A 12,856-nucleotide genomic window follows, 5' to 3' on the forward strand; every position below is an offset into this window, starting at 1 on the left:
TAAAGCATTTGACCTTTCCATTGTGTTAACAAAAGAGGAATAGTTGACTTCCAGTTTTTAAGTATACGTTTTTTCAAGATGATTGACGAGAAAGGTATCGTCCAGCCCATCGGGTATCTCACTGCACCCTCATATGCCATGTCTTGAAATATGCAGACAGACGCTGGCTTCGTCCCAAATGACGCAACCTATTCCCTATGGGCCCTGGTCAAAAGTAGTGGACATTAAAGGGAATAGAGTGCTATTTGGGACGAAGCTAGTGTCTTCATAATTGTAGTTAGTCCAAAGAGTCCTAATCCCTTTGTTCTCTATGTGTTGTATGTCTCTGCCCACTGGGCAAAAACTGGTTCAATCAACATTGTTTCCACGTCATTTCAACCCAATAAATATATGTGATGACGTTGAATCAATATGGAAGTGTAATTGAATCAATCAGTCATCAACGTAAGGGCATTTCGTCTTTTTTCCACCCAACTTTTAACCTAAGTCTGATGACATGGTGAAATGTTATGTTGATTTCACGCCGCAACAGTGGAGCTAAAGGAGGACGGGCTCATTGTAATGGCTGGAATAGAATCAATGGAACGGAGTCAAACGTGGTTTCCATATGTTTAATGTGTTTGATACCATTCCATTTACTCCATTCCAGCCATTACAATGAGCCCTTCCTCCTATAGCTTCTCCCACCAGCCTCCACTGGTTGACAACCAAATGTAAATCAAAACTAGACGTTGAACTGATGTCTGTGCCCAGTGTGAGACAATTAACCCCCACTGCTAAAGTACGTAACAAACATTCCTCTGAATTACTACTAGTATTCCTGCCAATGAGAAATTGAGAAATGTTATTGAGGGGAATTTAGGTAGACATTCCATAGCCAACAGTGTTAAGATTGTGACAGAGCCGGAATGGGCCAGGAATTGGGCCAGACATTTCTAACACAGCCCCCCGCTCAGGGCCCATGTTATTAGACAAATTACAGATGTAGGATTTTAATTTGAGCCAGTTTGCTACAGAAGGAAAATAATCCTGCAGCAACAGGAAATGTGAATTATTATGTGGATTATTAATTAATGGACATTGTTTTGTAGGGGTTGATAAAAATGTATTAGGGCAAATCAAGTCTGACATTTTAAAGTGGAAATTACAAACCTTAGAAGCCTTTTAAAACCTTGAATACACTACAAGTTTGCATTTCCTGATGTGCAGGAAAATTTTCAGCAACAAAAGAATGATCAAATTAAAATCCTACATCTATATGACAGTTTTTTACAAAGAAATCCAACATAGACAGCCCATCTGGCATTTGCCCAAACTGCCCTATGACCAGCCGACCCCTGGATTGTGAAATCCCCAACATCAGCAATACATTACCATTTTGGGAACGATCCTTTAGAACACACATTGTCCAACAGTCAGCTAAGGTGAGTAATCGTGTGTTCTTATTGGGGGAAATGGTGTGTTGCCATAGGAATTTGGTGGGTTGTCAGAGAACCAGGAAGCACCTGTGTGTTGCACAGGGACCTGTCTATGTGGTGGCCATTGTGTGGGAATCTTTTTATAAACCATAATGATGGAAGTATCTATAGTTCTTCTTTAAAGAGGAAGTCACTGGATGCGTAGGCTACACATACCACCACTGTGTATGTAAGTGTGTGAGCGTGCGTGCGTGCGTGTGTGTGTATGTGTGTGTGTGTGTGTGTGTGTGCGTGTGCGTGTATGCATGCATGTGTGTGTGTGTGTGGGGCTATATTCTTTCAGGAAGTCACTTGATGCGTAAGGCTACCACTCCAGAGAGAGAAGTGATTGTTTATTATACGGTAAATAAATAAACAGCCGTAGCTTGAACAAATTCAGAGAAAGAGAGACCATGTGAGACAAATGATGTGGATACATTGATTAGATGCACTCTGACATGGAAGTCTCAACCAAGTTACCTAGAAACCCAGTGCATTTTCATGGAAAACTGTATGTCGGTACGTTGAAATGTCATTGAGCCTGTTTGGAGTGACAATGCGCCATGCAGGCAAGCATAATCAAACAAAGCCCAAGTGTTAAAGAAAACAAAATACTATTTGAACCAACGTCTGCTTCCTGTATGTCCTGACATATGTGTTGTACATAAGTGAAGTATGTCCTGTGTTTTGGATTTTGTGTATGTGTGTTCCAGGAGATGCAGTATGTTTCCAGAAAAATGTCAGCTAAAGGGACAATAAAGCATTCAATCAATTACAACTAGGCCTACACAGTCCTTATCACTGACATACTGTCTGTAGCTTCAGTACAGTACATTTAGTGTATCAGTCAATCACAAAATACCTCATAGTAAGAAGGATTAAGGCCTGCATGGTCTGCAGACAACATCCTGAACATATTAGCTACAGCACTGCACTGAGGCATGGGTGGGTGGGTGGGTGGGTGGGTGGGTGGGTGCGTGGGTGTGAGGGGGCATGCGTGTGTGTGTGTGTGCCTGTGTGTCGAAGACTAGAGAAACGGATGGTGGATGGTGTGAGTGCTTCCCACTCCTCAGTAAGTGATGTCACGGCCCCAGATTAAGCAAAGGGACCATATGGCAAATACTGCCTTACTGCCTGCTGGTAGCTCAGTTGGTAGAGCATGGTGCTTGCAACGCCAGGGTTGTGGGTTCATTTCCCACGGGGGGCCAGTATGAAAATGTATGCACTCACTAACTGTAAGTAGCTCTGGATAAGAGCGTCTGCTAAATGACTCAAATGTAAATGTCTGTTCTGTTACTAATACTGCCTGCTGTCTGTTCTGCTACTAATACTGCCTTGCTGTCTGTTCTGCTACTAATACTGCCTTGCTGTCTGTTCTGCTACTAATAATGCCAGCTGTCTGTTCTGCTACTAATACTGCCTGCTGTCTGTTCTGCTACTAATACTGCCTGCTGTCTGTTCTGCTACTAATACTGCCTTACTGCCTGCTGTCTGTTCTGCTACTAATACTGCCTTGCTGTCTGTTCTGCTACTAATACTGCCTTACTGCCTGCTGTCTGTTCTGCTACTAATACTGCCTGCTGTCTGTTTTGCTACTAATACTGCCTTACTGCCTGCTGTCTGTTCTGCTAATAATACTGCCTGCTGTCTGTTCTGCTACTAATACTGCCTTACTGCCTGCTGTCTGTTCTGCTACTAATACTGCCTGCTGTCTGTTCTGCTACTAATACTGTCTGCTGTCTGTTCTGTTACTAATACTGCCTTACTGCCTGCTGTCTGTTCTGCTACTAATACTGCCTGCTGTCTGTTCTGCTACTAATACTGCCTGCTGTCTGTTCTGCTACTAATACTGCCTGCTGTCTGTTCTGCTACTAATACTTCCTTACTGCCTGCTGTCTGTTCTGCTACTAATACTGTCTGCTGTCTGTTCTGCTACTAATACTGCCTGCTCTCTGTTCTGCTACTAATACTGCCTGCTGTCTGTTCTGCTACTAATACTGTCTGCTGTCTGTTCTGCTACTAATCCCCTGGCATCCACCTTCTTTCCTTCCTGTCATCCTGGCACCATGGATCCCTATTTCACTCACGTCAAGCTCACGTTTTGGACTAGCTAAGGACTAGCTAAGGAGCAGCTAAGGACTAGCTATGGAGCAGCTAAGGACTAGCTATGGAGCAGAGAAGATTTACGTTTTTTTTCTCTCTCTTTCTTTCTCTGTGTGTCTCTGTGTGTGTGTGTGTGTGTGTGTGTGTGTGTGTGTCTGACAGAGTGAAAGATAGACAGTCTACAAAGGAAGAGAGTAATCGAGAGAGTAAAGGAGAGAGAGACTCTCACTGTCTTGCTTATCTTGTAGCATTATTCAAAGAAAATCACATCTATCCATTCACATTCTAAGATAATATGCCATTTAGCAGACGCTTTTATCCAAAGCGACTTACAGTCATGCGTGCATATATTTTTGTGTATGGGTGGTCCCGGGGATCGAACCCACTACCTTGGCGTTACAAGCGCCGTGCTCTACCAGCTGAGCTACAGAGGACCACGTAAGACCTAAGACACATACACAATGGCACAGTCTATCTAACTGTGGTGTATAGCCTAACATACAGTATTGCACGAGTGTAGTAGCATGACATTTAAGCCCAATTAGCCCATAATGAGATTACAACCTGCAGATACTGGCTAAAACAACCGGCTAAACATGGAATAACAGACAGAAGTTTACCTTGCTTTAGTCAATAGGCTACATAGTCCAATAGAGTCCTCTCTCTTTCTCGGACTATTCTGTCAATCATTGATTTAGTTTCCTGATTCATAGACCTATAGGCTATTAGTGGGCTGATGGTGGTGAGGTCAGGTGTATAGAGTATAGAAATCGAATCTAAATGATATTTATATTGTATAGATAGTCTACCTTTAGTCTCTATTGGGGCAGGAGGCATTTGAGATATTGTTAGTTTATGATAACAGGACAATATTCTAATGTCTACTCAAATACGAGAGGTATTCATAGTATTTCCTTGAAGAATGCTGTTTTTATGGTTCCTAGAATGGGCAGTATAAACATGAGAACGAAACGTTTGGATAGCTATGAGTAATAGTTGATTCAAGCTGAGAGTATCAATTCACTTCACCCTCGAGAGGGCGGGGTTGGAACGTTAGAACCTAGTCAACACTCTGGTGTGGGCAGGCTATGTTTTAATCATACTTGTCGGTGTCCATATATGGTTCGTGATGTCATGAGCCGGAGGTTCCGTTCCTATAAAACCGATCCGACGGAATCCCCTTGAAGAAAATCTAAGCAACTACGTGGTTCAGTAGGGCACGTTCACTTTACTCGTCTCAGACCGCCCGTATACAGTAATTGCTTATAAAATAAGACACACTTTTAGAGGCAAACATGAAAGTCTCAAGCATAGATTGCCGTCGCCTCAAGAAGATTATCAGGAAGGAAAGTGGAACCTCTCTCATTGTGGATTGTCGACCTTATTTTTCGTTCTCGAACTCTAATATCAAAGGCTCTGTCAATGCCAACCTGAACTCGGTTGTTGTCCGGAGATCCAGAGGAGGGCCGGTACCTCTTCAGTTTGTCATCCCGGATGAGAAAGCCCTGTTACGGCTGCGAGAGGGGAGCATATCGGCAGTGGTTGTTCTGGATGACCGGGCTCCGCACTGGCAGAAACTGAAAAAGGACAGTATCGCACAGATAGTGATTAATACGCTCAATAATCTGGCGAGTGGGGCAAACATCTGTTTTCTAAAAGGTGAGAATTGTTACAAAATTATGAAATTATTGGACTATAAAGCTCAAAATCCATTATAAACTTTTTCAGTAAGTGCCCTGGGCTAATTCACTGTATGAAGTCACTTGAACACAATGGCTAGGCTAATAAATTATGCTATATTAGAAAAATCACTCATTATAAAAACTATATTTCAGAGATAAAAACATGAAATGGTTGACATTCAATATGCCTTATAACATCCTCCCTTTTTGTTTAGAAAACGATGCATGTGTGACCCATATCCCCATATCTTCAAAGCAACATTATTATTTTTTAAAGGCCTTGGTATAGTTTTCCATGGAATGACCTACGAAGCAAAATCATTGTTCTATTTGACCGTGTTGTAGCAACCCTCCCATAGGAGCAATACATTTCTCAGGTCGATATAGATAAATGTCCTTTGTGCGTCAAAGGAGTGCAGATGAGTCAGTGCGCGAAAGGCTTGTGAGAGCTCGAGAACATCATGACTGGTTGTTCTGAGAATGTCCCATGTGTGAATGTTCACAATGAAACCATACATTTTTATAATTCGTTTCGAACATTTATACCTCTTCCTTTCGACTATGTGTCAGAACCATTCATTTAAAGTCTGGCAGATTATCACCTTGTCCTCATAGACCTAACTGGATTATTTTAATTGAAATGCAGATTAATTACGATGTTATAATATGGTGATATGAGGTTATAATCCGTTATAAACACATAGTTTTCACCGCTTGGTATGAGGCCTAAATCTAGTTGGCAAATGCTGACGTTCATGACGCACAAATAAACATTTTATCATTATGCATGTCAGACAAATCTGTTTTGGGTGTATAATTCCTTTTTAAATTGTCCCCGATGGAATACATTAAATTGTAGGCTATTGAATTTCATTCAAATATTAAATGTATTTTGTATTGTTCTGTGTATTTACCAGGGGGGTTTGAGAATTTCCATGGCCAGTACCCTGAACTTTGCACTGAGGTCGTGAAGCCTGTCGGCGTCGACCAGAACAACGGAACCGAAACTGGTAAATTAAGGCCGAGTATCACCCTATGCTGTGAGAAACCGGGCTCCAACCTCAAACCAGATTACGATCAGGTATGGAAACGAAAACGACTTCCTTTTTTTGTCTGCTGCCTATTCTTTCAGGGTTAGGCGGCTAGCCACTTCCCCTAGGTTGGGTTGGGGTTTAGGGTTGAGGCGGAGGCTGCAGGGTTTTTGACTGAGTGGAACATCCCTGTTAGATAACAATGACTGTTCTCTGTTAGGTTTAGTCATACTGTCTTCTTGGCAATTCAAAATAGATTTATATAGCCTAATGTACTGTATGTTCAGAGATATTTGTGGACTTGATAGAGCACATTTAGTTTCATTCAAGTAAAGACAGAATAAAATCTATTAGATTTATTTGAACACTCATAGGAAAAACAAAAGACCCATATTGTCTCGCTGTCCTTAACCGTGCAGCTGTACATTCATAATGATTATATTTTGTCTATGGAGTCAGATATGTTACTGACCATTCTCAAAACAGTGGCCTCGATCATTCAACATTCTCACCAACACGCTTGATATTAGCTTTGACCTTCACTGCATCCCAGTCATCAAGAGAAGATGGCCACTAGTCAGAGACCCCCAGCTTGCATCAAAGTCCTTTACAACCTTTTCATCCCTGACCTTTTCCCTACCTCTTACACCATCATGATCGGCTAACACAATCTGTTTACAGTACAGAAAATGTACTATTGCGTCTTGCAACGTACATACCTAGGATCTTAATTTGATCACTCTGTTGCAGAAGAACTTTCCTGCAATGCAGGAAATGTAAAACTTGTAGTGTATTTCAGGTTTAAAAAGGCTTCTGAAGTTTGTAATTTCCACTTTGAAATTTCACACTTGATTTTCCCTTACGAAAATGTATCAAAACAAAAATGTCCATTTATAATAATACACATAATAATTCACATTTCCTGTTGCTGCAGGATTATTTTCCTGCTGTAGAAAACTGGCACAAATTAATATCCTACATCTGTATTTAAACTCTACTCTATCTCTGCCCCATTGTTGTGTCTCCAGGGAAACCCTGTGTTTCATGTACTGTATCTCTGCCACACTCTGTCACTACCGCTCACGGTTGTAATATCACTTTGTTGCGTCTCCCCTCTATCTTGGCTCACACACTGCGGTTCTTATGTCTAATATCCCCCCCCCTTTGTTGTCTCCCCTCTCTCTTCAGGGCAAGCCAGTGGAGATCCTTCCATTCCTGTACCTGGGCAGTGCCTACCATGCCTCCAGGCAGGACTATCTGAGTGACCTTGGGGTCACGGCCCTGCTGAACGTCTCCAGGAGGGACACCAGGCCCTCCAAGGGCAACTACGACTACAAGTGGATCCCCGTGGAGGACAACGTCACAGCAGATATCAGCTCGCATTTCCACGAGGCCTTCCAGTTCATTGGTGAGTGTCGTGGTCTGTGCATTTGTCTCTTTTTTTCCTCGATTTCTTCTCTGCTCTTTTCTTCTTCTCTCATGGAAAAGATGTGATTCCAAGTCCATTAACAGAGGGGATGGAGCAACTCAATTAAAATAGTTATTGGCTTCACTCCTCCTCACCCACTGCCAATCTAAAAGGAGGACAGGCAACAACCTCTCACTAATCTTTTAGCCTCATCTGCCTGCCTGCCTGCCTTCTCTCTCTCTCTCTTTCTCTCTCTCTCTCTCTAACTCTCTCTCTCTCTCTCTCTCTCTCTCTTTTCTCTCTCTCTCTCTCTCTCTCTTTCTCTCTCTCTCTCTTTCTCTCTCTCTCTCTCTCTCTCTCTCTCTCTCTCTCTCTCTCTCTCATCCCCAGATTGCCTTCATTCAGAGAACAGCTTCTGTGTGCTCCCTCCCCCTCTCCTCACTCCCTCCCTCTCATCCTCCCCCCTTTTAAGTTTAAAAATATATTCTCTGCAGTGCCGTCATTGCCTCCCGGCTCACAGTTAATCTCACTAGTGGCTTATTGCGGGTTATTACCGGGTGTGGTCAGTTCACTCAGTCAGTTAGTCAGTGTGACAAATGTTGTTGGCTAGCCCTACTCACTAATGGTGGGTGGAGGGTTTTTGAAGGAGGGAGGCTGTGTTCACAGACACAAAGGTACACAAAGGTTGTTTAGTTATTGTTTATCTGGGTCATATTCATTAGGGCAAACCGTAGCGAAACGTCTCGCAATAGAAACGAAAACAAGCATTTAGTGGTCAGGTTCAGGGAGTCACTCCCTCCCTGTTTGTCATTTTTCTTCTGTTTGGTACCAAATGAACTCAACCATGGTGCGTGTGTTCAGAGACAGAGTCCCGAGGGAACAGAGAGTGAATGTGTGATAGAAAGAGGCTTGAAGTGTTGGATAATAGCGCTCACAAAGATGTTGAGCAGCCTGCATTTCTATTTATAAACGTTATATCCAGGCACGGGCGAGGACGAGCTTGAATCTCATTCTCACCCACCATTGAGGCCTCACCTGACCTGTATCGGTCTTGGTGTTGCTGTTGTTGTTCTTTGTTTTAAGCCCCCACATTTAGGCGTCTTTGTCTAATGCCTGTAAGCATTACGTAAGACAAAGAGGTGTCCTTCTCAGCCCAGGGCTGAATCTTAACACAGGATGCCTCCTTGAAAAAACATGATCTTTAAATCAAATCAAATCAAATTGTATTTATCACATGCGCCAAATACAACTGGTGTAGACTTTACAGTGAAATGCTTGCTTACGAAGATTTCCCAACGATGCAGAGTTTGAAAAATAATTATACAAAATTATATAGTAACTAACACAAGAGGAATAAGAGAAAATAAAATACACAAGAATGGAGCTATATACAGGGAGTGTTCAGATATTCACTAACTGCATCCAAATCTAAAACAATAGGCTTGTTTCTCTTTATGAAGAAGACACATCCCAATTCCCCAAACCTCTGAATGAATGCAATGTGGTGGAGGTAGAATATTATACTGTCGACCTACTGTCAACCATTTAGCTGGAAATAGAGGATATCAACCTCTTGGAAAAAAACAGCAGTCAAGAACATCTTTAGCTGCCCTATTCCCTATATAGTGCACTACATTTAACCAGAGCCATATCGGTCCCAGTCAAAAGTAGTGCACTATGTAGGGAATAGGGTGCCATTAGCCAGAGGATGGGTCATTAAAACACCCACAGGCTCTCTAGCTTCCTCTTAGACAGCCTCCCAGCTCTCCAGATGGGAGCAGCTTCATCATTCATTCATTTGGTTTTCACAGGATCGAAGCTGTCAGAAACCATCGCTGGCTGTTCCCCCCCTGTGGCTCATACATGTGTGTGTGTGACACAGATAGAGAGAATCTAGGTTTGTGTGTGCACGTGTGTGTGCCAGATAGAGTGTGTAGGAGAATAAGTTCCCTCCTCTCCCAGCCGTGGTGAACTTAGTGTAACACTGCTCAGCTCCCCCACAGGCACGTGGGAGAGAGAGAGACACGGTCTCGTGTGCAGCTGTGCAGGGTGAGTCAGTGGTGGGCACAGTGTGTGTGTGTCTAATCGGAGAGTGGTGACTGTGTGGCAGCAGGGCTCTTATAGGGTCTGTGTGGGCGAGAAGAGAGGAAGAGCGAAGGGGTGGGGAGGCAGGTGATGATTACACACTGAAGAACGGGATTCAATCTCTGCGTTCACACACTAAAATAGCTCTGAAAGCACTCGTTCCCTGTGAGAATTTAGCCAGAGTGGTTCTATTCTAGGATGCAGCTATCCGTTTCTATTCAATTCTTCTATATTTGTGTTACACAGTGTAAGTGGCTACATGGCCATACTACATTTCCATACTACATTTCTGACCAAATGTGACAATGTATTATAATAGCTCATGTTTATCATATCATTAACGTAAATGTTACCGTTTTGTCTCCTCTCCAGATGGTGTAAAGCAGACAGGGGGTAGAGTCTTGGTGCACTGCGAGGCAGGCATCTCCCGCTCCCCGACCATCTGTCTGGCCTACATCATGAGTACCAAGCGGCTGCAGCTCGAAGAGGCATTTGACATCATCAAACAGCGCCGCTCCGTCATCTCACCCAACTTCAGCTTCATGGGCCAGCTGCTGCAGTTTGAGTCTGAGGTCCTGTCTTCGACACCCATTACCGCGCCGACGACCCCAGAACCCGCCACCGAACCCGCCACACCCTGTTGCATCGGTAAAGAGACAGTCTCCTTCTTTGGGAGTTCGAAAGAGTTCACATTCAACAACAATAACTTTGACTTTGAACCTTCCACAGTTTTCGCCCCCCTCCCTACCTCCTTCCTCACCCCCATGCCTCTTCAGACTCCTCCACTCCGCCAGTTCAAATTGAGCCCTATAACTGCACTGCCTTAAAATGTGACTGCTTAGTAGGTCTCAGATTACTTGAAAAATAACAAAATACAAATAAGATGCTCTATTTGTCTGGTGCTGGCACAAGCCAGTAATGTGGAATGGCTGGCTATACAGAAACAAAGACTGAGAGAAGATATTGCGTTGATCGTCTATATGGGATTTTTCATTAATGTTGGGAAAAGTCCCTGAAATTCAGACTACAGTCTTTGTTTGAACTTTAAACTGCAGCGTGAAACCACAAAGACTACTGCAATAAATGCCTTGGGTTGATAATGTGATGTTTTGCCTAATCACAAGCCGTATCAAGGCATTCTAACCTAATTTATTTGATACATCTTGCCTGTTTGTCCATCCGATTGTCTGTGTTTTTTCTAAATACAAATGTGGATGCCAATAAATGTTTCCACCAAAAAGTCCCTTTGTGTTCATGTTCTCTTTTTCTCAAATATGAACCTTATAATAATCAAATTGTCATATATATGAGGCCCTATAAAGCCATGTTATATAGATAAGACAGGGCAACATCAGATGAGGCTGGTGAGAGGAGTTATAGGAGGACAGGCTCATTGTAAAGGCTGGAATGGAATCAATGGAACGGTATCAAACATATGGAAACCACGTTTGACTCCGTTCCATTAATTCCATTCCAGCCATTACAATGCGCCTGTCCTCCTATAGCTCCTCCCACCAGCCTCCACAGGGCAACATGTGCTACTACTTACGACTATTAAGTCCTCTTAGTCCCGAGTGGGACATATAGGCCACAACAATCTTCTTCTTTGGCCACAGCAGCATGCACAACACATCAAATATTGCTAATCAATAAACCATCACAATCATTATTTGAACCATATTTTAAACGCTGTAACACAGAATGGAGCCGGAGGAGATGGCTTCCGTTTTTACGGCCCTCTAACCAATTGTACTATTATGTGTGTTTTTTTCGCATTATTTGTAATTTATTCTTATAAGAAATCCCGCTATGCCCTCTGACGAACCATCAAACAGGCAAAGAGTCAATACAGGACTAAGATTGAATCGTACTACACCGGCTCCGACGCGCGTCGGATGTGGCAGGGCTTGCAAACTATTACAGATTACAAAGGGAAGCACAGCCACGAGCTGCTCAGTGACACAAGCCTACCAGACGAGCTAAATCACTTCTATGCTCACTTCGAGGCAAGCAACACTGAAGCATGCATGAGAGCATCAGCTGTTCCGGATGACTATGTGATCACACTCTCCGTAGCCGATGTGAGTAAGACTTTTAAGCAGGTCAACATTCACAAGGCTGCAGGGCCAGACGGATTACCAGGACATGTACTCTGAGCATGCACTGACCAACTGGCAAGTGTCTTCACTGACATTTTCAACATGTCCCTGACTGAGACTGTAATACCAACATGTTTCAAGCAGACCACCATAGTCCCTGTGCCCAAGAACACTAAGATAACCTGCCTAAATGACTACCGACCCGTAGCACTAACGTCTGTAGCCATGAAGTGCTTTGAAAGTCTGGTCATTGCTCACATCAACACCATTATCCCAGAAACCCTAGACCCACTCCAATTTGCATACCGCCCCAACAGATCCACAGATTATGCAATCTCTATTGCACTCCACACTGCCCTTTCCCACTTGGACAAGAGGAACACCTACGTGAGAATGCTATTCATTGACTGCAGCTCAGCGTTCAACACCATAGTGCCCTCAAAGCTCATCACTAAGCTACGGAACCTGGGACTAAACACCTCCCTCTGCAACTGGATCCTGGACTTCCTGATGGGCCGCCCTCAGGTAGTAAGGGTAGGTAACAACACATCCGCCACGCTGATCCTCAACACAGGGGCCCCTCAGGGGTGCGTGCTCAGTCTCCTCCTGTATTCCCTGTTCACAATGACTGCATGGCCAGGCACGACTCCAACACCATCATTAAGTTTGCCGACGACACAACAGTGGTAGGCCTGATCACCGACAACGATGAGACAGCCTATAGGGAGGAGGTCAGAGACCTGGCCGTGTGGTGCCAGGATAACAACCTCTCCTTCAACGTGATCAAGACAAAGGAGATGATTGTGGACTACAGGAAAGATTTGGCATGGGTCCTCAGATCCTCAAAAAGTTATACAGGTGCACCATCGAGAGCATCCTGACTGGTTGCATCACCGCCTGGTATGGCAACTGCTCGGCCTCCGACTGCAAGGCACTACAGAGGGTAGTTACATTACATCATTGGGGCCAAGCTTCCTGCCATCCAGGACCT

At 43.7% G+C, this 12,856-nt stretch overlaps 1 protein-coding gene across 1 annotated transcript; it reads left to right on the forward strand.

Annotated features, from left to right (window-relative positions):
• The first annotated feature begins 4,743 nt into the window (after positions 1-4,743).
• Positions 4,744-11,010, forward strand: LOC311118594 (dual specificity protein phosphatase 5-like). Its single transcript, XM_084193384.1, has 4 exons — positions 4,744-5,219; positions 6,160-6,323; positions 7,462-7,681; positions 10,139-11,010. The coding sequence occupies exons 1-4, from the start codon at positions 4,856-4,858 to the stop codon at positions 10,591-10,593; spliced, it is 1,203 nt and encodes a 400-aa protein (XP_084049510.1). The 5' UTR covers positions 4,744-4,855; the 3' UTR covers positions 10,594-11,010.
• The last annotated feature ends 1,846 nt before the right edge of the window (positions 11,011-12,856 follow it).

The sequence above is a fragment of the Coregonus lavaretus genome (assembly GCF_964263955.1).
Source record: "Coregonus lavaretus genome assembly, contig: HAP1_SCAFFOLD_1037, whole genome shotgun sequence".
NCBI lineage: Eukaryota > Metazoa > Chordata > Actinopteri > Salmoniformes > Salmonidae > Coregonus > Coregonus lavaretus.